General features: G+C 43.1%; 1 protein-coding gene and 1 long non-coding RNA gene across 2 annotated transcripts in view; both read right to left on the bottom strand.

Annotated features, from left to right (window-relative positions):
* MED14 (mediator complex subunit 14) overlaps nt 1-18,365 on the bottom strand; it is an 83,232-nt gene extending 64,867 nt beyond the window's left edge. Inside the window, 4 exon segments of the mRNA XM_066250520.1 lie at nt 7,505-7,610; nt 10,692-10,718; nt 17,893-17,941; nt 17,944-18,365. Of these exon segments, the coding sequence (XP_066106617.1) occupies nt 7,505-7,610; nt 10,692-10,718; nt 17,893-17,941; nt 17,944-18,262 (501 nt within the window). The 5' untranslated portion in view covers nt 18,263-18,365.
* On the bottom strand, nt 990-7,298 carry LOC136317580 (uncharacterized). The gene is made up of 3 exons (XR_010727897.1): nt 7,037-7,298; nt 1,703-1,847; nt 990-1,452 (listed from the first exon to the last, which is right to left on the bottom strand). It is a non-coding gene; the product is annotated as an uncharacterized lncRNA (long non-coding RNA).
* Nucleotides 18,366-21,439: the final 3,074 nt, after the last annotated feature.

The following is a 21,439-nucleotide window of genomic DNA, read 5'->3' as shown; positions in this document are numbered from 1 at the left end:
CTTCTATGACTAGTGAAGGGGATCAAAGTTCAGCCACCCCAAAATATACTTTTTGAGGTATATAAGCTGGTCATCTGTAAGAAACACAAGACTCAGAAAGAACCTAACCCTCCTCCCTACTTGCCTAAAGGAATTTAGAAAAAAGTTGTTTAAAGGAGGAAGCATCACCTTAGATTAGCATCATAATATAAACTAAATGTGGCAGACAGGGAAAAATCTAGCAAAGCCTCTCTGTAGGACTCCCCTCTGTGTCCCATTGTTTCTGGGTGGCCCAGCAAGAATGTTTACCACACGCCAGCTTTCTCTTTGAAATACCAGGCTCTGCCTCCCTCTCCTTTAAGTTCAAATGACATATAAGCCTCAAATGCCCAGTGCGTCTTTGAATATCATATTCTTCTGCAACCTCCATATATACATATGTAATAAATTTGAATATTTTCTCCTATTAATCATCTCATGCTATTTTAATTAAGCAAAGACAAAAAAACCTAGACACAGACAACAGTGTGGAAATCGCAGGAGGGAAAGGGGGTGGGGGAGGCAAAAGGAGGGTAGAGGGGGGAGAGATGGTGATGGAGGGACACGACCTGGGGTGGAGAACACACATACAATATACAGAGACGATGCTGAGGTCACCGGTTTGAAACCCTGGGCTTGCCTGGTCAAGGCACATATAGGAGTTGATGCTTCCAGCTCCTCCCCACCTTCTCTCTCTGTCTCTCTCCTCTCTCTCTCCTAAAATGAATAAATAAAAATTTTAAAAAAAGGGACACAATATACAGAGATGTATTATAGAATTGTGTACCTGAAACCTGTCTAAAAAGAAATCTAAAAAAAAAGAAAAAATTGATTAGCTTAATCAGAAGAATTTAGAAAGATGGAAGGAATCTTGTTTTTGTGCTCCCACAATAGTAAAATGGATTTCTATCAATGCCACTGTAAGGTATTTTTCCCCACCGAGGAAGAAGGAAGGGACCGGAGCCACGAAATGTGGAATAATAAAAGGCTTTATTGAGTACAGAGCGCATCCCACCCAACAAGGGTCTCCTAGTCCCAGGGACAGAGGCTAGGGAAGTCGCATAGGGTGACCCGTGTGGAGGATATTTAAAGGGTCCCTAGGGTGGTCAAGCTAATATGACATGGTGAAATCTCACTGGCTGACGGACAGTAGCTTTTCTCCAAAGGGCTCCTGGGAAGTTTCTTTTGGCGCGCCTGGATGTGGGCGGTCCTAGCCAAGTTCCCGGGTCTGGGTTCCTCACGTGACTGTTCCCTATTGCTGACCACCCCACATTCCGATCTTTTGTGTTAATTAGGGACGCCACTTATTCATCTGGCTGCTTCCTGCTGATTAGGGGCATCGTAGGTAGGGGGAGATCAGAAGGTGGTGGCTTTGAGGGGTGTCAGGAGAAACATCTGTTTGGCCGTGAGTTGAAAAACTTCACGAATGCGGTCCTGTAAAGATTAAAAAAAAAAGAGAGAAGTAATAGGGGGATCTGCAGGGTCCAGCCTTTTGGTGACCCGGAGATGGGTAGGGGCCAGCAAATTTGAAGCAAAACTGTATGCCAGGAGTGGCGTACGAAGGGGAAAGGAAGGGTTCCCATTCACTCCATAACCAAGACCTGTGAGGGAACTAGAGGTCCAGAGTGTGATGGCAAAACAGAGAAGGTAGCTTCTGTATCCACAAGAAATGAGATGGACTTACCCGTTTTTGCAGCATTACCCTGGGTTTGGTGAGGATGATGGGGGGGTGTCTCCGAATTCAGGCCGTGTCAGCCGTCCATGATGTCTAGGAGTTTGAGCGGTGGGCCCGTCTGGCTAGCTTCACCTCCCATCTGAGTGGCTGTCCTCTACGTAGAGATGTTAAGGATGAGCCTGCTGCCCAAAGGGGGCAGTCGCTCTGCCAGTGACCAGGCTGCTTGCAATCAGGACAAGGCTCAGTAGGCAGCTGCGGGCAGGGGCCCTGCCGGGACCAGTGACCCTGCTTGCCACATTAAAAGCAAGCTCCTGGTGGGATTCCTCTTTGTGGCTTGGATTTGGGCCGGGCACTTCCTGTGCCTTGCACCTGTTGCTCTGCCGGCTTCAGGGTTGCCACAAAAGCTTGGGTTTGGAGCATTACCTTCTGCTGCATATGCACCTGGCAAACAACTTTGGCCTTTTTCTACTAGGTGCGACCATTAAAAACTTTAAATGCCATGTTCACAGGTCCCAGATAGGGGTTTGGGGTAGAGAATAAGAGGAGGGGGGTTCCTAGGGAGCCCGGCACCCAGATCTGGCCAGAAATGCCAGAGCCAGAGGCAGGACAGAGCCAGAACTTCCTGCAAGAAAATTGGGGTTGGGCCTTGGAAGTCCTGCAAACCAGTGTAAGAGCCAATGGCAGACTGAGAATGGCCTGATGGAGGAGGGGTTTAAGAACACAGTGGAGAAGGGAGGGACCTCTGGCCAGCAGGGGAGGAGAAAGAGAGACTAGTATTTGCAGGTGAATGAGAAACAAGATCCAGCAAAGGGAGGGGAGGGGGCTCTTGGAGAGAAGAGACCCGAGGGAAAGAGGTCCGCAGAGGGATCAGAGAGGGGTCCCGAGAGGGGTGCTCCTGGGGATCAGGCAGGAGGGTGAGAGAGTTGGGGGTCGGTGGAGAAGGAAAGATTAGGAGCGTAAGTTTTAGGTGAGGTTTCTCTGGCCAAAAACGGGTCTGCACGTAGAACAGGCGACACAGAGATTAGGATGGGAGCGCGAATAACTAGAAGCCCTGAATGTAAGGGATCTCCAACCAGTTCCCAGTTCTTTTGGCGATAGTTAAATTGGTGAGGGTGTTAAAACCGAAAGTCCCTTCAGGAGGCTACCTGGTCCAATTATCCAGTGGGTTCTGTGGCCTGGCCACAGCGGAGAAGAACAGTTTCTTCTTCTTTAGGGAGGGAGATGTTTTATATAAGGCAACTCCAGAAGTGTTTTTGGATTAGGTTTAGATTCCTGTGCCCCCACGGCCACCCTCAGTCCTCCGAGTGGTTAGAGTTGAGCATTGGCATCCCGCAACTCAAGCTCTGGCCACCGGACAGATAAGTGGAAGTGCTCAGGATGTCTCCACAGGCACACACGCACTCGAAACGTAAAGAGGTCCCTGACGCAGCTGCGGTTTCGGACAGGGAGTCTCTGCAGAAAGAACTGAGGGGAGGTTAGAGGCAGGGAACTTATCGCACCATGCGCCAAAGTGGGTGGAAGGTCATAGGTCCTGGTTCTTTCTCGGAGGGTAAGGGAAGAGGAGCGGTCCTTGCAGACTTCAACTCCTCCCGGGTTTTGGCACCAAATGTAAGGTATTTTTCCCTGCCAAGAAAGAAGGAAGGGGCCAGAACCACGAAGTGTGGAATAATAAAAGCCTTTTTTTAAAAAATAAAAGGCTTTATTGAGTACAGAGCGCATCCCGCCCGACGAGGTCCCCTAGTCCCAGAGACAGAGGCTAGGGAAGTCATGTGGGGGATATTTAAAGGGTCTCTAGGGTGATCGAGCTAATATGACGTGGTGAAATCTCACTGGCTGATGGACAGTCGCTTTTTTCCAAAGGGCTCCTGGGAAGTTTCTTTTGGCATGCCTGGGTGTGGGCAGTTTGTAGTGGAATAATCTGCATGGTCTTGGATGGGAACACAGCCAACAAGAAAAGAATGTTTTGCCAAGAGAATTGTTTTGTGACTCAAAGGTGGGTCACTGAAACAGGTCTATGTTACTGAAAGTGGTTGCTGGGCTCTTTTCTCAGTAAAACATTCTCATAAGATTTCTGTTCCTTTCAAGGTTATCCCCTGAGATAGAGATGAATGTTGTGGGAACCATAGAAGCAATAGCAGTTAACGCTTTTTGATATTGTGTTGTTATTAAGCTATCATGCAGATGTATTCTATGTATCTTTAAGTAAAGGTTAATGCTTGATACTATGCCAATTTCTAAGTAAACAAGCTTTTTGAAATCTTGTGAATAAAAATAGGACTCAGCGCGAACTTGGTGCCATTTGCCTGAGTGAGCGGTGGTCCTTTGCTAGTCCACAATGATTTCGTCTGCTGATCTCTCTCTGCGCCCCCAATTCACAACAACAGCAGTTCTAGCCACGTTCCCAGGTCTGGGTTCCTCACATGACTGTCCCCCATTGCTGACCACCCCACAGCCACCAACACTAACTTCTTATTAGAATCCACTGATAACACACAGCAAGCTTGGAGTCAACTAAAAGGCCTTGATCTTTTGTTCTTGAAACTCTAACAAGCAAGGTCTGCTTTCCCATCTGTTGGGCAGGTAAGACATATGCTCACTTTGTTAAAGATGGCGCTGCCCACGTGGATGGCCATCGCCTAGGTGATAATATTAATGCCCTTCTTGCTTGGAAAGGGGCGTGGTTGTGCTATTGTGTGTTGGGGAAAGGCTTTCATGCTGAAAGGTTTTAAAAGGTGGAGGTAGGAGGCCATTTTGGGGAGAGTGATCACAGTCTTGTAAAAGGAAGAACCCGTGGTGTAGCAAGGCAGGGAAGCCACGTGGCGGAGGCAGTCCAAATGGTGGAATGGAGAAGGAGAAGCCAGTTCGTGGAGAAGGAGATGGGGAAAAGAGGTGAATAAGACTGGTGAGGTAGAAGCCTTTGATTCTAGGAAAACTCAGATGAGTCAGTAGCTTTGTGAGCGCTGAATGAGTAGATTTTGGAGACCAGTGTATGTTTTTACTCGCTTGCCTAGTGCAAACTAGAATTAAAGAAAAATGAATCACCAGTTTTCGGCTCTGTTGCTTCATTACCATCTGTCCAAATTAAATGCAAACCTGTGCTGGCCAGGCAGCTTTGATGGTGGCTGTGACTACTGGCTTTACACCATCCTAACTTAAAGCAGAACTGGAATCTGTCTGATTTAACATATTTAAAGCCATTTTGAATCCTGTGTCTCTCAACTTCTCAACTGGTTTTTACTCAGATTTAGGTTATAGCCAATCTCCCTTCACTCAGGACACTGCAAAAAGTTTACCACAAGAAAGCCAAGGCCAAAGAAGACCAAAGACCTCCCTCCAGGAAGACACATATCAACCCTAGTGGGGTGCCAGGGTTTATCCAGCCCAAGGCCCTCCAACCTTAAATGTGGGTAATTAAACACTCCAAACCACCTTGCTCAACTCAAAATATACTAACTTCAGCTATAGTCTTTTGACTTAGAAATCAAATAAAGATTAAAACTTTAGTTTTTGAGTAACTTATTAGTGAATTCCTGTAGTTCCCTAATGATCAGCATGTTCTTTCTTTTAAGTACTCACAAGCTGTTAATACGGGTAATAATCTTCTTTACAAAGTATTCCCTTGATTACTTTAAAATTTTACTGAGCACCAGACACTTCTCTAAGAAAAATATCCAGAGGCATGTGAAAAGATGTTCAGCATCATTAGTTACTAGAGAAACGCAAATAAAAACCATAATGAGATGCCCCATCATACCTACTAGGGTATTTGGAATCTAAACGTCAGACAATAACAGTGCTGACATGGAGAAATTGGAAGCCTCCTACATTGCTGGTAGAAATGTAAAATGGGACAGCCATTTTGGAAAAGTTTGGCGGTTACACAAATGATTAAACATAGAGTTACTATATGACCTAGTAATTCCAATCTTAGGTATATAACCAAGAGAAATAAAAACATATGTCTACACAGAAACTTATACATGAACGTTTACATCAACATTATTCATATTAGCCCAAACCTGGAAATAACCTAAATGTCTATTAACTGATGAATGGGTAAACAAAATCCATACAATTCAGCTATAAAATGAAGTACTAGTACATACTACAATCTCAATGAACCTTCAAAACATTATGCTTAGTGAGCAACATTATGCTTAGTGAAAGCCAGTCACAAATTACGATTCCATTTATATGAAATGTTCAGAATACGCAAATCTATAGACAGCAGATTACTGATTCCTTAGAGCTAGGGGCAGGCACTTGGAGGTGACAGCTAAAAGGATAAAGGTTCAACTTCTGAGATGTTGAAAATGTTTTAAAATTGACTGTGGTGATGGTTGCACATATCTGTGAATAGACTAAAAACCACCAAATTGTGCACTTTAAATGGGTAGATGGTATCATATGTAAACTACATCTCAATAAAGCTATTTTTTAAAGAGCTCTAGGAAAACAAGAGAGATATTTTATCTTTTTCTTAGATAACACATTATCCAGACTGTTTTACTATTAGTCAGAGTTCTATAATTTATGTATTTATATACTCAGCTACACATGTAATATGTCTGGCATGGCTAAAGATCATTATCAACTAAGTACCTCTAAAGATGCTAGTTAAATAATCATTAGGTTGAGAACAGAAGTGTCAGGACATGAAAAACCCTCTAATTCTCCGCTGATGGAATTATCTTTGACATAAACACATCTGTATCTATATTCACAAAACAAAAACACTAAAAATTTATATAAATTCAATGACTTTATCAGAATATGACTTATTCGAACAGCCAATTCAAAAAACCAATAGAATTTATTAGTGTGACCTTGAAGAAACCATTTTCCGTATTTTTCACTCCATAAGACGCACTTTTTTCCCCAAAAAGTGGAAGGGAAAATGCCTGTGCGTCTTTTGGAGCAAAAAATGCGGTATTTTATTAAATATATATTATTTTTTTTTGTATTTTTCTGAAGCTGGAAACCGGGAGAGACAGTCAGACAGACTCCTGCATGCGCCCGACCGGGATCCACCCGGCACGCCCACCAGGGGGCGATGCTCTGCCCCTCCGGGGCGTCGCTCTGCTGTGACCAGAGCCACTCTAGTGCCTGGAGCAGAGGCCAAGGAGCCATCCCCAGCGCCTGGGCCATCTTTGCTCCAATGGAGCCTTGGCTGCAGGAGGGGAAGAGAGAGACAGAGAGGAAGGGGGCGGTGGAGAAGCAAATGGGCGCTTCTCCTATGTGTCCTGGCCGGGAATCGAACCCGGGTCCCCCGCACGCCAGGCTAACGCTCTACCGCTGAGCCAACCGGCCAGAGCCGGTATTTTATTAAATATTTTAACATACCATTCAGAATATTTTTTTTCTTATTTTCCTCCTTAAAACCCTAGGTGTGTCCTATGGTCAGGTGCATCTTATGGAGCGAAAAATATGGTAACTAGAAATCTTATTGTTTCCTCAACTATAAAATAAGGAAATACTGACTGTCATACTCACAGGGTTGTCAACAATCAATAGGCAAAATTTAAGGGATTATTCTGCAAACTCCAAGGAACCATACAAATGTAAATTAACTATTACCCTCCTTAGTTCAGGCCTCCTAATTAGTGTCTTCTAGCATGTCTCCAGATACTGCCTACACTTCTTTCTATTCATAAACAAATACTAAGCATCTATAGAAATATATTATGCATTACCCACATAAGCAATTTCTCTCAAAACAAATCAGCAGATATAAGTTAAAGCTAAAATTAGAAACTGTGTCTATTTTAAGTTAACAAGGTTATGTTAATTAAAATCAAAAGTTCAACTCACCGCACATTTTTCCACTTTGCCGGCATTATTAGCCCATTTTACTAAAGCTAGTAATCGAACAAAGAGTTGACGTGTCCGGCTAGCAAACTGCACTATTTCTATTTTCCTATAAAATAAAACAATTCTTGCCTGACCAGGCGGTGGCACAGTGAGTGGATAGAGCATCGGACTGGGATGCGGAAGACCCAGGTTTGAGACTCCAAGGTTGTCAGCTTGAGGGCGGGCTCATCTGTGTGAGCAAAAAAAAAAAAGCTCACCAGCTTGGACCCAAGGTCGCTGACTTGAGCAAGGGGTTACTGGGTCTGCTGTAGGCCCACGGTCAAGGCACATATGAGAAAGCAATCAATGAACAACTAAGGTGTCGCAAAGAAAAACTTATGATTGATGCTTCTCATCTCTCTCCGATCCTGTCTGTCCCTATCTATCCCTCTCTCTGACTCTCGCTCTGTCTCTGAAAAAAAAAAATTAAAATAAAACAATTCTTACTGAATGAACCAACATATTTAAAAGAGTATTTTACAATTTATTTCATCTGAGCTAAAGTATGACTCAATCTTTGTTAAAAAACCATTACAACAAAATGAATCACCTAAAAAATCTGTCTAAATACATATTAATTTTATATTGCAAGAAAAGTTAACTAAAATACACTAAATTCAGATATAAAATTATTGAATATATTAGGAGTTATGAATTTCATAATTGAAATTATGAGTTATGAATTAGTAACCTTTTTGGTAAGAGAAAGGAATTAAAATAGAGCTTAAAACAGTATTAATTCTACAAAAGCAAGGGCACAATTACCATCTTGCAAGGACATGATTTAAAAAATTAATCAAAGGACTTAACTATGCAACTCTTTATCAAACTAATTTCAATGATAAATTTAGATATTAGTCAAGTAAAGAAAGTCATGTACTGGCCTGACCTGTGGTGGTGCAGTGGATAAAGCGTCAACCTGGAAATGCTGAGGTCTCTGGTTCGAAACCCCGGGTTTGCCTGGTCAAGGCACATATGGGAGTTGATGCTTCCAGCTCCTCCCCCCTTCTCTCTCTCTCCTCTCTCTCCCTCTCCCTCCCTCTCTCTCTCCTCTCTAAAAATGAATAAATAAAATAAATTAAAAAAAAAGAAAGTCATGTACTAAAAGTAAAACCTAGACAGTCTGTCCACATCTATTTTTATTTTATACCCTTTACAATTCTTTTTCTCCCAATATTTATTCATAACTCCTTATAAAGTCTTTTAAGCTTAACTAAAGGCTTTATTTATGTTGTCAATCAATTTGGTAGCTAGAGCTCTCAACTTCATGTCATCCTCAAAACTGATAATCATATCTTTCATAGTTTACCTTAACACGTTGAAAATAATATTCTACAGGCCAGAACTAATGACAGGACCCAAACAGGACACCAACCTCCCTCCAAGTGGATTCTGACATTAATCTTAGTACAGCTGCTCAATGACCCACAGATCCAATTCACAACTTGGCATCTCGCCAACAGCTATACCATGATACAATGCACCAAAACAAAACTTTTGCTGAAGTATAATCCTGACTGAAGACAACAGAGTCTAGCTTCTATCGAAAGCACACATAGCCCACAAACCACCTGATAGGCTTCCCTAAGGATCAGCCAGCAATATTACTGGTCGTAGAAAGAGAAGAATGAAGGAGACAGATAGTTACAAGTCTCTGCCAGTGTCTGCAAAGGATCCTAAGAGATAAAATAAGCTGAGCCTCACAAGCAAGAGTGAGGACATGGCAGAAATGTTAAATGTGCATTATGATCTGGCAGCCACCTTAGTGCTAGGAGCCTTGGTACGGTCACTTTAACTCAGGACCAGCCTATAAGAGGATGCGAGGTCTCTGCTTCTCTTATAGAACAAACATATTTGTATGTTATTAATTCAGTTTCCCAAATGAGCTCCTCTACTGGAAAGAAGATATCTCCCTTTGCAAACTATTGTAACATGTGTTTCTCTTTTTTTGACACCATGTTGTCTCAAGTGATAGGTTTCCAGAGCCCAGTTTCCCTGTCTACTCGAGAGTAGACAGAACAAATCTTGACTTTCATTTTTATTTCCTTCCTTTAAAACTGACCTGCCAAACCATAATACTGGCATGCTTCAATTGTCTCTTCCACCTCTATCTTTCTGATCAGAAAAGTCAGTTGGGGGTAGGGGTGGAGTGTAGTCATTAAGAAATGCTAAAATCCTCCCCAGTGACTTGGTATTGAAGAGAGGAAAAAAATCAATCAAGGTAAGTAGAGCCAAAGATATAGTCAAAGTAGCCTATGCTGTAGCGATATTTTAAATCTCCAATGCATGATTTCTTTGAAACCTTAATCTGTCTTGTTTCTTTTGACCCATGGAAACATACCAGTGTTGAGTTGTATCTTAAGCTCCAAACTTCAACTGAAACAAAATTATCTCAACTATAAAAGAACAGCACTAGGCAAATGCCACTTCTCTAAAGATACATAATAGCATCATTGTAGCAAATGGTAAATCAGCAGCCAACTTTCTAAAGCCCGTCTACTCCTCAGCTTCTTTCACTAAGTTTTGTATCCTTGACAGCAGGGGTCGGGAACCTATGGCTCATGAGCCAGATGTGGCTCTTTTGATGGCTGCATCTGGCTTGCAGACAAATCTTTAATAAAAATAATAATAACGTTAAAAATATAAAACATTCTCATGTATTACTATCCATTCATTTCCTACGGCTCATGTTCATGGTTGCGGGTGGCTGGAGTTAATCACAGCTGTCCTCTGGGACAACACCAAATTTTTATCGAATAATGCGTAACGTACACAGGTCGTTGTATGGCTCTCATGGAATTACATTTTAAAATATGTGGCGTTCATGGCTCTCTCAGCCAAAAAGGTTCTCAACCCCTGCTCTACATCTTCCTGTCCTCCTGAGGCACTTGACCTGGCCATAGTGACTCAAAAAAGGTTTTAGAACCTAAGGTCTAGAGCTGGTCTCACACCAAGTATTGTCAAGGATGAGAAAGTCACAAACAAATAATGTGAAAAAAATCACCCTAGGCTCTCTGGACCTAGGTTTCCAATCCACAACCCTACCACCCACACCCACATCCACTCTCTCTCTCTCATACATGTGCTTACACACACACTCATGAGACATATCAACACAGACACAGATTTAAGATTTTTTCATACTCACCTTTCCACATCAGATTTTCTTGGCAGTCTAAGAAGGAAAAAAGAAATTGACTAAATATATGCATGCCTTCATCAAAATATAAGTCTTTACTTTGACTCTATTAAATACCTTAGTGTTTCATAAAAATGAAGAGAAACAGTCAGTAGAGGCTCGTGTGGCTACCAACTCCCTTGTTTTTGAGTTTCCAGCAATATGGCTATAAGGAAAAAACCAATAAAGGAACATTTCTCTCCATTCAACATGCTTCAAAAGGTGAATGAACCTCAGACATTTAAAATGCCCAACTCTGCCTGACCAGGCGGTGGCGCAGTGGATAGAGCATCGGACTGGGATGCGGAGGACCTGGGTTCGTGACCCGAGGTTGCCAACTTGTGCGCAGGCTCATCTGGTTGGAGCAAAAACTCACCACCTTGGACCCAGGGTTGCTGGCTCGAGCAAGGGGTTACTCAGTCTGCTGTAGCCCTACGGTCAAGGCACATATGAGAAAGCATTCACTGAACAACTAAAGTGTCGCAATGTGCAACGAAAAACTAATGATTGATGCTTCTCATCTCTCCGTTCCTGTCTGTCCTGTGTATCCCTCTCACTGACTCTGTCTCTGTAAATAAATAAATAAATAATCTTTAAAATGCCCAACTCTTACATTAGCACACTATAGCTGAGAAAGTCAGAATAGTCTTTTCAGATCAAAATGGTCATGAATGCAGAGTACTTAGTTGTCAAGTCTCCCCATATCCAGTGGAACCTTGCTTCCGAGCAATACTCCTTCCCTGTTTTGTTATGGTGGGCAAACTGGAAGCTGAGCACACAAACGGGCCAGTGTCAGCAAGGGTTTTACAGTAATTATGATGTTGCATGTGGTTACGTGTAAATGACTTACATTAACTTTTAAATAGCTCTGATAAGGTTTTATTTATTTTTTCTAATTATCCTTTTTGCTAGTTCTCCACTACTGATAACCAGAAACCAATGTCACCATTTTCCCTGACAAATTATGCCATCTAACAACACTCTTTCATCCACATTGATACTTTTAGAAATATCCTGATCTGCCTCCTGAATTGCCATATTCTGTAAATCTCTATCCCATGGTCCAAGATTCAATGGCCTGAACAACTCTAAAGCCAGACCCCCAACATTTAATCATTCTTTTTTTTTTCTACAGAGATAGAGAGAGAGTCAGAGAGAGGGATAGACAGGGACAGACAGACAGGAACAGAGAGATGAGAAGCATCAATCATTAGTTTTTTGTTGTGCGTTGCAACACCTTAATTGTTCATTGATTGCTTTCTCATACGTGCCTTGACCACGGGCCTTCAGCAGACCGAGTAACCCCTTGCTCGAGCCAGCGACCTTGGGCTCAAGCTGGTGAGCTTTGCTCAAACCAGATGAGCTCGTGCTCGAGCTGGCGACCTTGGGGTCTCAAACCTGGGTCTTCCACATCCCAGTCCAACGCTCTATCCACTGCGCCACCGCCCGGTCAGGCCATTTAATCATTCTTGAAGAATACACACCAAGACTCTTAGATCCTCATCTCTCATCCATAGGCCATAGGTACAGAAAAACTAAGACCACCTCTGGCTTGTAGTTACCTACAATTCTTACAGTAGACAATGGGCTGGAAGCTGAAGATATCCAATAAAGGAAACTAGGTAGGGGCTAGAAGGACCAGCAGACCAGAGGATGGAGCAGAAATTAAGGCTTTATTATAAGACTGGAAGTAAAAGCAGCTGTCAAGTTCCTCCACATGTGAAAACTACTGAGAACACTCCCCTTTAGGAACCATGGGTGTGCTTGACTGGTGGTGGCACAGTGTTGATAGAGCATGGACCTGGGAAGCTGAAGTCCCGGGTTCAAATCCCCGAGGTCGCTGGCTTGAACGTGGGCTCATCTGGCTTGAGCATGGGGTCTCCAGCTTGAGCATGGGAATCAATGACATGATCCCATAGTCACTGGCTTGGCTTGAGCCCCCAAGACAAGGCACATATAAGAAGCAATCAATGAACAAGTAAAGTGACACAATTATGAGTTGATGCTTCGTATCTCTCTCCCTTTCTCTCTCTCTCTCTTGTGGCTCTCTTTGTTGAAGGAGAAATGAAAAGAACTACAGGTGTAAGAGCCAGAGAAAGAGAACAGTAGAGCCTTTGGGTGTAAAACGAACAGAAATCATTGTTCCAGTTCTTCCCACCTGCCCCAGGGACCCTAAAAGAATCATTTTATGTCAGAGGTGGCATCATTTCAAGGACAAAGGATAGATAGGTTCTGTAGTCTGCATCCCTTTTCCCTTCAATCCCTCCTTATCTATTTAAAATTATTTTTTTGCGTATTTTTCTGAAGTGAGGAGCAGAGAGGTAGACAGACTTCCACATGCACCCAACCGGGATCAACCCAGCAAGCCTGCTTAGGAAGCAATGCTCTGCCCACCTGGAGCACTGCTCCGCTGCAACCAGAGCCATTCTAGCACCTGAGGCAGAGGCCATGGAGCTGTCCTCAGCACCTGAACCAATTTTTTTTTCCAATGGAGCTTGGCTGTGGGAGGGGAAGAGATAAGAGAGGAAGGAGAGGGGGAAGGGTGGAGAAGCAGTGGCCGCTTCTCCTGTGTGCTCAGGCCGGCAATCGAACCCAGGACGTCCACACCCTGGGCTGATGCTCTACCACTGAGCAAACCAGCCAGGGCTAAAATTCTTTTATAGACAACAAATCCACCATTTGGGGCAAAAGCCTTAAAATGCTATTTTTTTGGAAATGGTAAGTCACAGAAACTTATTGTATCTATACCTAAGTGCAGTTAAGTTTATATGACTGAGATTCTAGCACTTCTCATTTTAATTTGAAAGGTGTAAAAAAGAGTAGATGCTAAATTCCTAAAAAGTCAAGACAGCCTGACCGGGCGGTGGCACAGTGGATAGAGCGCCAGACTGGGATGCAGAGGACCCAGGTTCGAGACCCTGAGGCCGCCAGCTTGAGTGAGGGCTCATCTGGTTTGAGCAAAAAAAAAAGCTCACCAGCTTGAGCCCAAGGTCACTGGCTCAAGCAAGGGGTTAACTCAGTCTGCTGAAGGCCTGCGGTCAAGGCACGAATGAGAAAGCAATCAATGAACAATTAAGGCATTGCAACATGCAACGAAAAACTAATGATTGATGTTTCTCATCTCTCCGTTCCTGTCTGTCTGTCCCTGTCTATCCCTCTCTCTGACTCTCTGTCGCTGTAAAAAAAAAAAAAAGTCAAGACAGTGTAAATTACAAGATGACAGCATGTATATTGGGGTGGGAGAGGGGGTGTGGAGGAAGGAGAAAGTGAACAAAGAAAAAACCCCAGAAATCTGGGGCCAAAAACAAACCACCTAAAATGCCACAGCTGTCCTTTTTTCTTTCCATGGTTCACAGGCAAGCATCAAATGTGGCAGAAATAAACCTCTTATAAAGCGTATAAGAACACTGTTTTTACATTATTAATACATTAATCCTGACAGTTTCTATCTGGAACAAGAAAAAATACATGATTTAGGAACTTCTAAGGTAAGATTCTAGCCTAATTTTGGTTACCACAAATCAAAAGAGAAAAAAAGTTATATATACCTATCAAAATCAACAGTGGGCCCTAGCCGGTTGGCTCAGTGGTAGAGCGTCGGCCCGGCGTGCGGGGGTCCCGGGTTCTATTCCTGGCCAGGGCACACAGGAGAAGCGCTCATCTGCTTCTCCACCCCTCCCCCTCTCCTTCCTCTCTGTCTCTCTCTTCCCCTCCTGCAGCCAAGGCTCCATTGGAGCAAAGATGGCCCGGGTGCTGGGGATGGCTCCTTGGCCTCTGCCCCAGGCGCTAGAGTGGCTCTGGTTGCAATAGAGCGACGCCCCGGAGGGGCAGAGCATCGCCCCCTGGTGGGCAGAGCATCGCCCCTGGTGGGTGTGCTGGGTGGATCCTGGTTGGGCGCATGCGGGAGTCTGTCTGACTGTCTCTCCCCGTTTCCAGCTTCAGAAAAATACACACATACACACAAAAAAAGAGCAACAGTGAATTGTTCCATAAAATTCTCCATGGTCTACAATGACAATTTAAAAAATTCACTCAATGTATTAAATCAGTAAGTAATTACGTAGTCAAACCCCAACTACAGTACATGCCAGGCATTGTTCTAGGCCCTGGGGAAAGTAGCAAACAAATCGAAATGCCTGCCCTCACCGAGCTTCCAGTGGGGAAAACAAAGGCAATAAATAATGTCTGGTGGCAAATAAGTGCTTACAGGAAAATAATGCAGTATGTAAAGAAGGATAGAGTGAAGCAGAGGGCTTTTCATGGATAGTCAGAGAATGTCTTTCTGACAAGCATATCTGAAAGAAGACCTAAAGGAAATGAGAAAGCAAACCACACTGATTTCTGGGAGAAGAGCAAAGGCTCTTAGGGAGGAGTGTGCCTGCTACTGTCACAAAACATCAAGAAGGTTGAGTGGCTGAAACAAAATAAGCAAAGATAGTGGGAAATGAAAGTTAAAGAGGTAAGGGAGAGATGGCATAGATGACATGAGCCCTTAAAGCTAAGGTGACATGTCCTGGTTTGCCCAAGATAGTCTCAGTTTATGCCTGTTGCTTCAACATTATTACTAACAGCACCACTTTTCATTTTCAGAAGTGTCCTGATTTCGACCATAAATTTTATGGTCAACCTATAAATAGGTGACTACAAAAACTTTACTCTGAGATGGAGAACCACTGGTGGGTTGTGGGCAGGTTTCAATTGATCATCCTGGCTATTTTTTGGAGGAAATTGGGAGAAAAACCTGTAGAGGGAGAGGGCAGCAGTAGAGATACCAGTTAGCATACCACAGTAATACGGGCAAAAGAAAAACACTCGATGGAAATGTTGAAAAGTGGTCAAATTTTGAAGTCACAGATGACAAGACATGCTATTGTACTAGGTGTGGAGCTAGAAAAAAAGAGGAGCCAGGAATTATTCCAATATTTTTGGCCTAAGCAACAATAGGAAGAATGGAGATACTATATAGTGAGATAGGAAAGGTCAGGTGAAATTGAATGGAAGCAGGAGTTTGGTTCTGGACTTGGTCCACTTAAACGTCCATTGAGTATTTAAATGTAGGCATCTGGATGTAGAGTCTGGAGTTCAGTGGAGAGATCTATGCTGAAGATGTAAGTATGGGAGTTATCATCATATAAAAGGCATGGGACTAAACTATACACTTATTCTACAGCAATAAAACAAATGTTTCTCTCTTCATACTAAGTCCTAAAATAGTAAGAACGCCACAATATAATTCAAAGAATTTCTTCAAATCTCTTTGGAAAAACAAATTATACAACCAATGATAGCAGCAGTTTTTAAAACTTTTCCATAGCTATACACAGAACACGTGATCTTCGCCTACATGAAATTTTCTCGTGGATACTCTTGTATTTTTATGAAATCCAACAATAAATGGTGCAAAGAAGTATATTACTATAATAATCTCTAATTGTGATAGCTACTTAAGTTTCTTATTAGACAGGGGCAGACTTTTTTCAGTCCTATTCAATAAAGTACAGTATATTAGAATTGAGTGAGACTGATGTTTTACAGGAGTAAGAGGAACGTTTTCAAAGTCTTTTAGTCATCTGCAAACAAACATTTTAACAATCTCTAGAAACAAATTACTATGATACTTTACAGACTAATTCTATATACTAATTACTTCAATTGAAAACACTGGTCTGGAGTCTAGCAACAGAAAAAAGCTGGGAACTAATATAGATTAAAAACTAATCATTCTTACTTTTTCTGAACCTGGAGTAAAACAGTAAAGCAGGGGTCAGGAACCTATGGCTCATGAACCAGATGTGGTTCTTTTGATGGCTGCATCTGGCTTGCAGACAAATCTTTAAATAAAAAAAAATAACGTTAAAAATATAAAACATTCTCATGTATTACAATCCATTCATTTCCTACCACTCATGTTCATGGTTGCAGGTGGCTGGAGCCAATCACAGCTGTCCTCCGGAACAACACCAAATTTTTATTGGATAATGCTTAATGTACATGGGTCGTTGTATGGCTCTCACGAAATTACATTTTAAAATGTGGTGTTCATGGCTCTCTCAGCCAAAAAGGTTCCCGATCCCTGAAGTAAAGTATATAAATAATCCCAAAGAAAATCCCTTTTCTTCACACACTGAAAGTCATTACAGTTTAGCCTGATCCTATTCTGAAGGGATTACACCAGTGGTAGTCAACCTGGTCTCTACCGCCCACTAGTGGGCGTTCCAGATTTCATGGTGGGCGGTAGCAGAGCAACCAAAGTATAAATAAAAAGATAGATTTAACTATTGTAAGTTGCTTTATAAAGATTTAGTCTGCCAAACTTAGCGAAAATCTGACATAAAGTACTTGGTAAGTAATTACTATTATATGCTTTCACTTGCTGTAACTCTGCTTTATAAATTTTACAAAGTAAAGTTACTTCCCTACTTTATAAATCACCATTACTGTGGAACCAGTGGGTGGTTAGAAAATTTTACTACTAACAGAGATACAAAAGTGGACGGTAGGTATAAAAAGGTTGACTACCCCTGGCTTACACCCTAATCATGTCCCAAGGCATTTCATGGGTAACTTGGTGACTAATAAATTCCCTTCATACTCCAAGAAACAGTAAAAGTGGGCCAGTTACAAAAAATGTCTTACACTAAATGTGTTAAGATTTCAAATGTTCCAGAAAAAAATTTGGAATCCAAAATTTTGGATTATTTTATACACAATACATCTCCCGAGTTCAAGGTTAGAAGCAATTACAACCCACATTTAAAATGTACCATCAGGGTTTTGTAAAACACATTTGCCGTCTTTGGAATTTTTTAAAACCTCGAACATTATGTATTCCTAAACCTTGTTCCTGGGCTTTGGGCTAAAAAACTTCCAACCAAGAAATCAATACAGTTCTGTTGGTAACTTGAGTAAAAATCCTAAAGATGAGATTCACAATGCAAATCTAACATGCATAATTAACAAGTCTCAGTTGCTTCTTCAGCAGAAAGACCCCAAATGCAAAGCTGCTCCTGCACCTCCGCTATGCCCCAGGAGTTCAGATATTCTAGGCTAACGCGCCCCACAGAGAGGAGAAAACAGCAACCTCTAGGGGAGAGGGAGGTGTAAAGCTCTCTCAGCCGGTTGGGCGGGAAGGGGGAAGCTAGGTAGCAGGCATGGGTTTCGCGGCACTTACAGGTCCGTCAAGACCATGAGCTCGGAGTAGGCCCGGTGCAGCAGAAATCCCCCACGGCGGCTCCAGGGGGAGGAGGCGCCGGGGCTGACGCGGTGCCACCGCTGCCTCCGCCACCGCCTCCGGGCGGGACCAGCTGGTGGTTCTCCAGCTGTACTGGGGGCATGGCGGCGCAGGGTCGGACTTGGTGCAGCGGCCCTAGAGCCTCCAGGGGGTGAGGGGGGCGGAGGCCCGCCCCCATGTAGCGTTGAGCCCGCCAGCCCCAGAGACAGGAGCGAGGGGCGGGGGGAGGGCGGGGAAGCGGGGCGGTTGCCGCAGAGAAGCTGCACCTCCGCCACGGATCAAACTCCGCTTCACCAGGCAGCCGCAGCATCCATATTGACGGCCCAAAGCGGAAGTCGATAGGCAAAACGGAAGGGGAACCTTCAGGGGGACTTCCGACAGCAACCTTGGTTTTTCGCGGGGCTGTGGGGCGCCCGGACGCTCGGGGGCGTGCGTGGGAGGGGGGCGGGACCGACGCACGGCCTGGAAAGGCGGAAGCGGGGCCGCGCGCCACCGGAAGCGGCTGTGTGGGAGGGGCTGCTATCGTCACCGCGAACGTCAGCGGTTGTCCCGCCCTTACCGTCACTGTCCTCAGAATTTAAAAGCTCCAATTTTCCTGGCGGTGACTATCTGCTCTCCGTAGTGGGCCGCAAATGTCGAGGGTCCCTTCTCCTGGATGTTCGTGATTTGTGGTTCAGGAATCACGAAGAAATAGTAACGGCTGCGCGCTTGTGACTTCTCAGGTCTTTGCACTTCCCATAGTCTGCTCCTGCGCCTTTCGTGGGATAGAAAACGTCTCCGTCATTGGTTTTTTTTTTTTTTTAACTATGGGAAAAGATGCGAGAAAATATGATTGGAAGTAGAAGCAGGGCTGCTGGCAGAATAACTTAACTTTAGTGGAGTTGGATGGTTGTTGATGTTATTACCGACCCTGAATCCCGGCAGTTGTACAGAAAGGAGCCTTTAAATCCTATCCCTTGTTCTGACTGGGTGGGTCAGTGGATAAAGCATCGTCCCTGCCCGCTGAGGTCGCGGATTCGATCCCGATCAGGGCACGTAGCAGAACCAACCAATGAGTGAGTGTACAACTGGCTGGAACGGAGGTTTGATGCTTATCTCTTTTTCTTTTTCTATCTCATCAATGGAAATTAAAAAAAAAAAAAAAAAGTCCTCTCCTGCTGGTTCTCACTCGGTTCTTGTCCCTGCTTTTGCAGTAGCCGCCCTACCCTTCAACCAGCATTTGATCCCTCTCAAAATACACGTTTCATATTTTGCTTCCTGCCTTAATGTGGTGATCTCAACCTCAGCTGTACGTTGGACTGGGGGAAGGGGGCGTGTTTTAAAAAATACTATGCCAGCCCCACAGATTCAACTTAAATTGTCTGATGTGAGGTCTGGGTTCGGGTTTTTTTCAGGCTTCCTAATGTGCAGTTTGAGTGGAAATACTGTTTAAAAAGCGTCCGTTGCTGCGACCCCTTTCAAACAGCTTTTTTTCAGATCCCTATCTTTAACTCTTAGGTGTAAGAGACGCTTTTGCTGTTCCCTCAGGTTAAAATACTCTCATTCTTCAACATTTGTATAGTCATTCTTGAAGGCCATTTACTAGTCTTCTGAAGATGCAACTTTCAGAGTGAAATTACTTACTCTCCCTCATACAGTATTTGTTTTTCTATGTCTGACTTATTTTATTTAGTATATTGTCTTCTAAGTTTTGTCCATGTTCTCACAAATGGTAAGGGGGTACAATGGCCCATAAAGGTGTAGCCACAGTCTCCTCGTGTGAGGAGGACAAACCTGTGGGACTAGGACACACTTGTGTGAATATGCTAAATGACACTGAATTGCACACTTTCAAATAGTTAATTTTATGTTATATGAATTTTACTTTGTTATGAAAGTATATTAAGTTTAATTTTAAAATGTCTGTAACTGGTAAAAATTATTAAGGGTATAGTAAATGTCAATAGGTTTGTTTGTTTAAAAAGGCTTATAAATATCTTGCTGCAAATTATTAAATAGATGATATACAAAAAAAAGATTTCAGTTTTCTGTTTTGTAAAACCAACTATCTGTCTATTTAACAGAGGTTTCTGGTATGACCTATTTAAAAGTCATAGGACATAGTTTGCTAAGACCAAAAATATATTTTTTACTTTGTACTTCTAAGACACTCTTGAATAAATTGGACAAAAGTTTCTTATTTTTTTAAGTTCATAAAAATCACTGTTAATTATATCTGTGGTTTTAAATATATATATAGTTGAATTTGGGTTTAAAAATTACTACACAGTTAACAGGAAATAATATTTCTCCCAAGGACATGCTACAAGTGTAAAACGTAATAACCACCTTCTTTGGGTGACTACTGCCACCATATTGAGAAACTTAGTTTTCCAAAATCATGGACTATAGGAAATATTGCTATTTATTTTATTATTATTATTTTTTTAAGTGAGAGAAGGGGAGATTGTGAGGCACTCCTGTATGCACCCTGACCAGGATCCACCCAGCAACCCAATATAGGGCCGATGCTGGAATCAACAGTTATCCTCAGTGCCTAGCGCCAAAGCTTGGACCAACCGAGCTATCCTCAGCACCTGGGTGGGCGGACGCTCCAACCAGTCAAACCACTGGCTGCGGGAGGAAAAGAGGGAGAGAAGGAGGGGGGAGAGAAGCAGATGGTTGCTTCTCTTGTGTCCCCTGATCGGGAATTGAACCTGAGAATTCCATACCCAGACCAATGCTCTATCCACTGAGCAAACCGACCAGGGCTGATTTTGCTATTTAAAAATATGTCTTTAAGAATAAAATGTCCTGCCTGACCTGTAGTGGCGCAGTGGATAAAGTGTTAACCTGGAATGCTGAGGTCACCAGTTTGAAACCCTGGGCTTGCCTGGTCAGGGCACATATGGGAGTTGATGCTTCCTGCTCCTCCCCCTTCTCTCTCTCCTCTCTCTTTCTCTCTCCCCTCTATAATGAATAAATAAAATCTTTAAAAAAAAAGATGCTAAAAAAAAAAAAGAATAAAATATCCTGCCTGACTAGGCAGTTGCACAGTGGATAGAGCATTGGACTGGGACATAGAAGACTCAGGCTCAAAACCTCGAGGTTGCTGGCTTGAGCACAGGGTTGCTGGCTTGAAGCCCAAGATTGCTGGCTTGAGCTAGGGGTCACTCACTCTGCTGTAGCCCCACCCCCACTCCATTAAGGCACAGATGAGAAAGCAATCAATGAACAACTAAGGTGCCGCAACAAAGAACTGATGCTTCTCATCTCCCTTCCTACCTGCCTGTCCCTTTCTCTGTCTCTCTGTCTGTCTCTCTTGAAAAAAAAAAAAAAAGAAGAGTAAAACATCCCACTCTTGCCTGGAGGATGTGAGTCACTTTGACTTAGAGAAGCAGCTGCAATTTTCACTCTGGGGAGTGAAAATTCACTCTGCAGAGCTTCAGGTGAGGATTCTGGATTCAATGTTCTACATATATTCTAACTTTATAGAGTCCAAGGAATC

The sequence above is a fragment of the Saccopteryx bilineata genome, chromosome X, assembly GCF_036850765.1.
Source record: "Saccopteryx bilineata isolate mSacBil1 chromosome X, mSacBil1_pri_phased_curated, whole genome shotgun sequence".
In the NCBI taxonomy this organism is placed as follows: domain Eukaryota; kingdom Metazoa; phylum Chordata; class Mammalia; order Chiroptera; family Emballonuridae; genus Saccopteryx; species Saccopteryx bilineata.
Note: the sequence above shows the minus strand (reverse complement) of the source record. Positions and strands in the feature narration are given on the sequence as shown.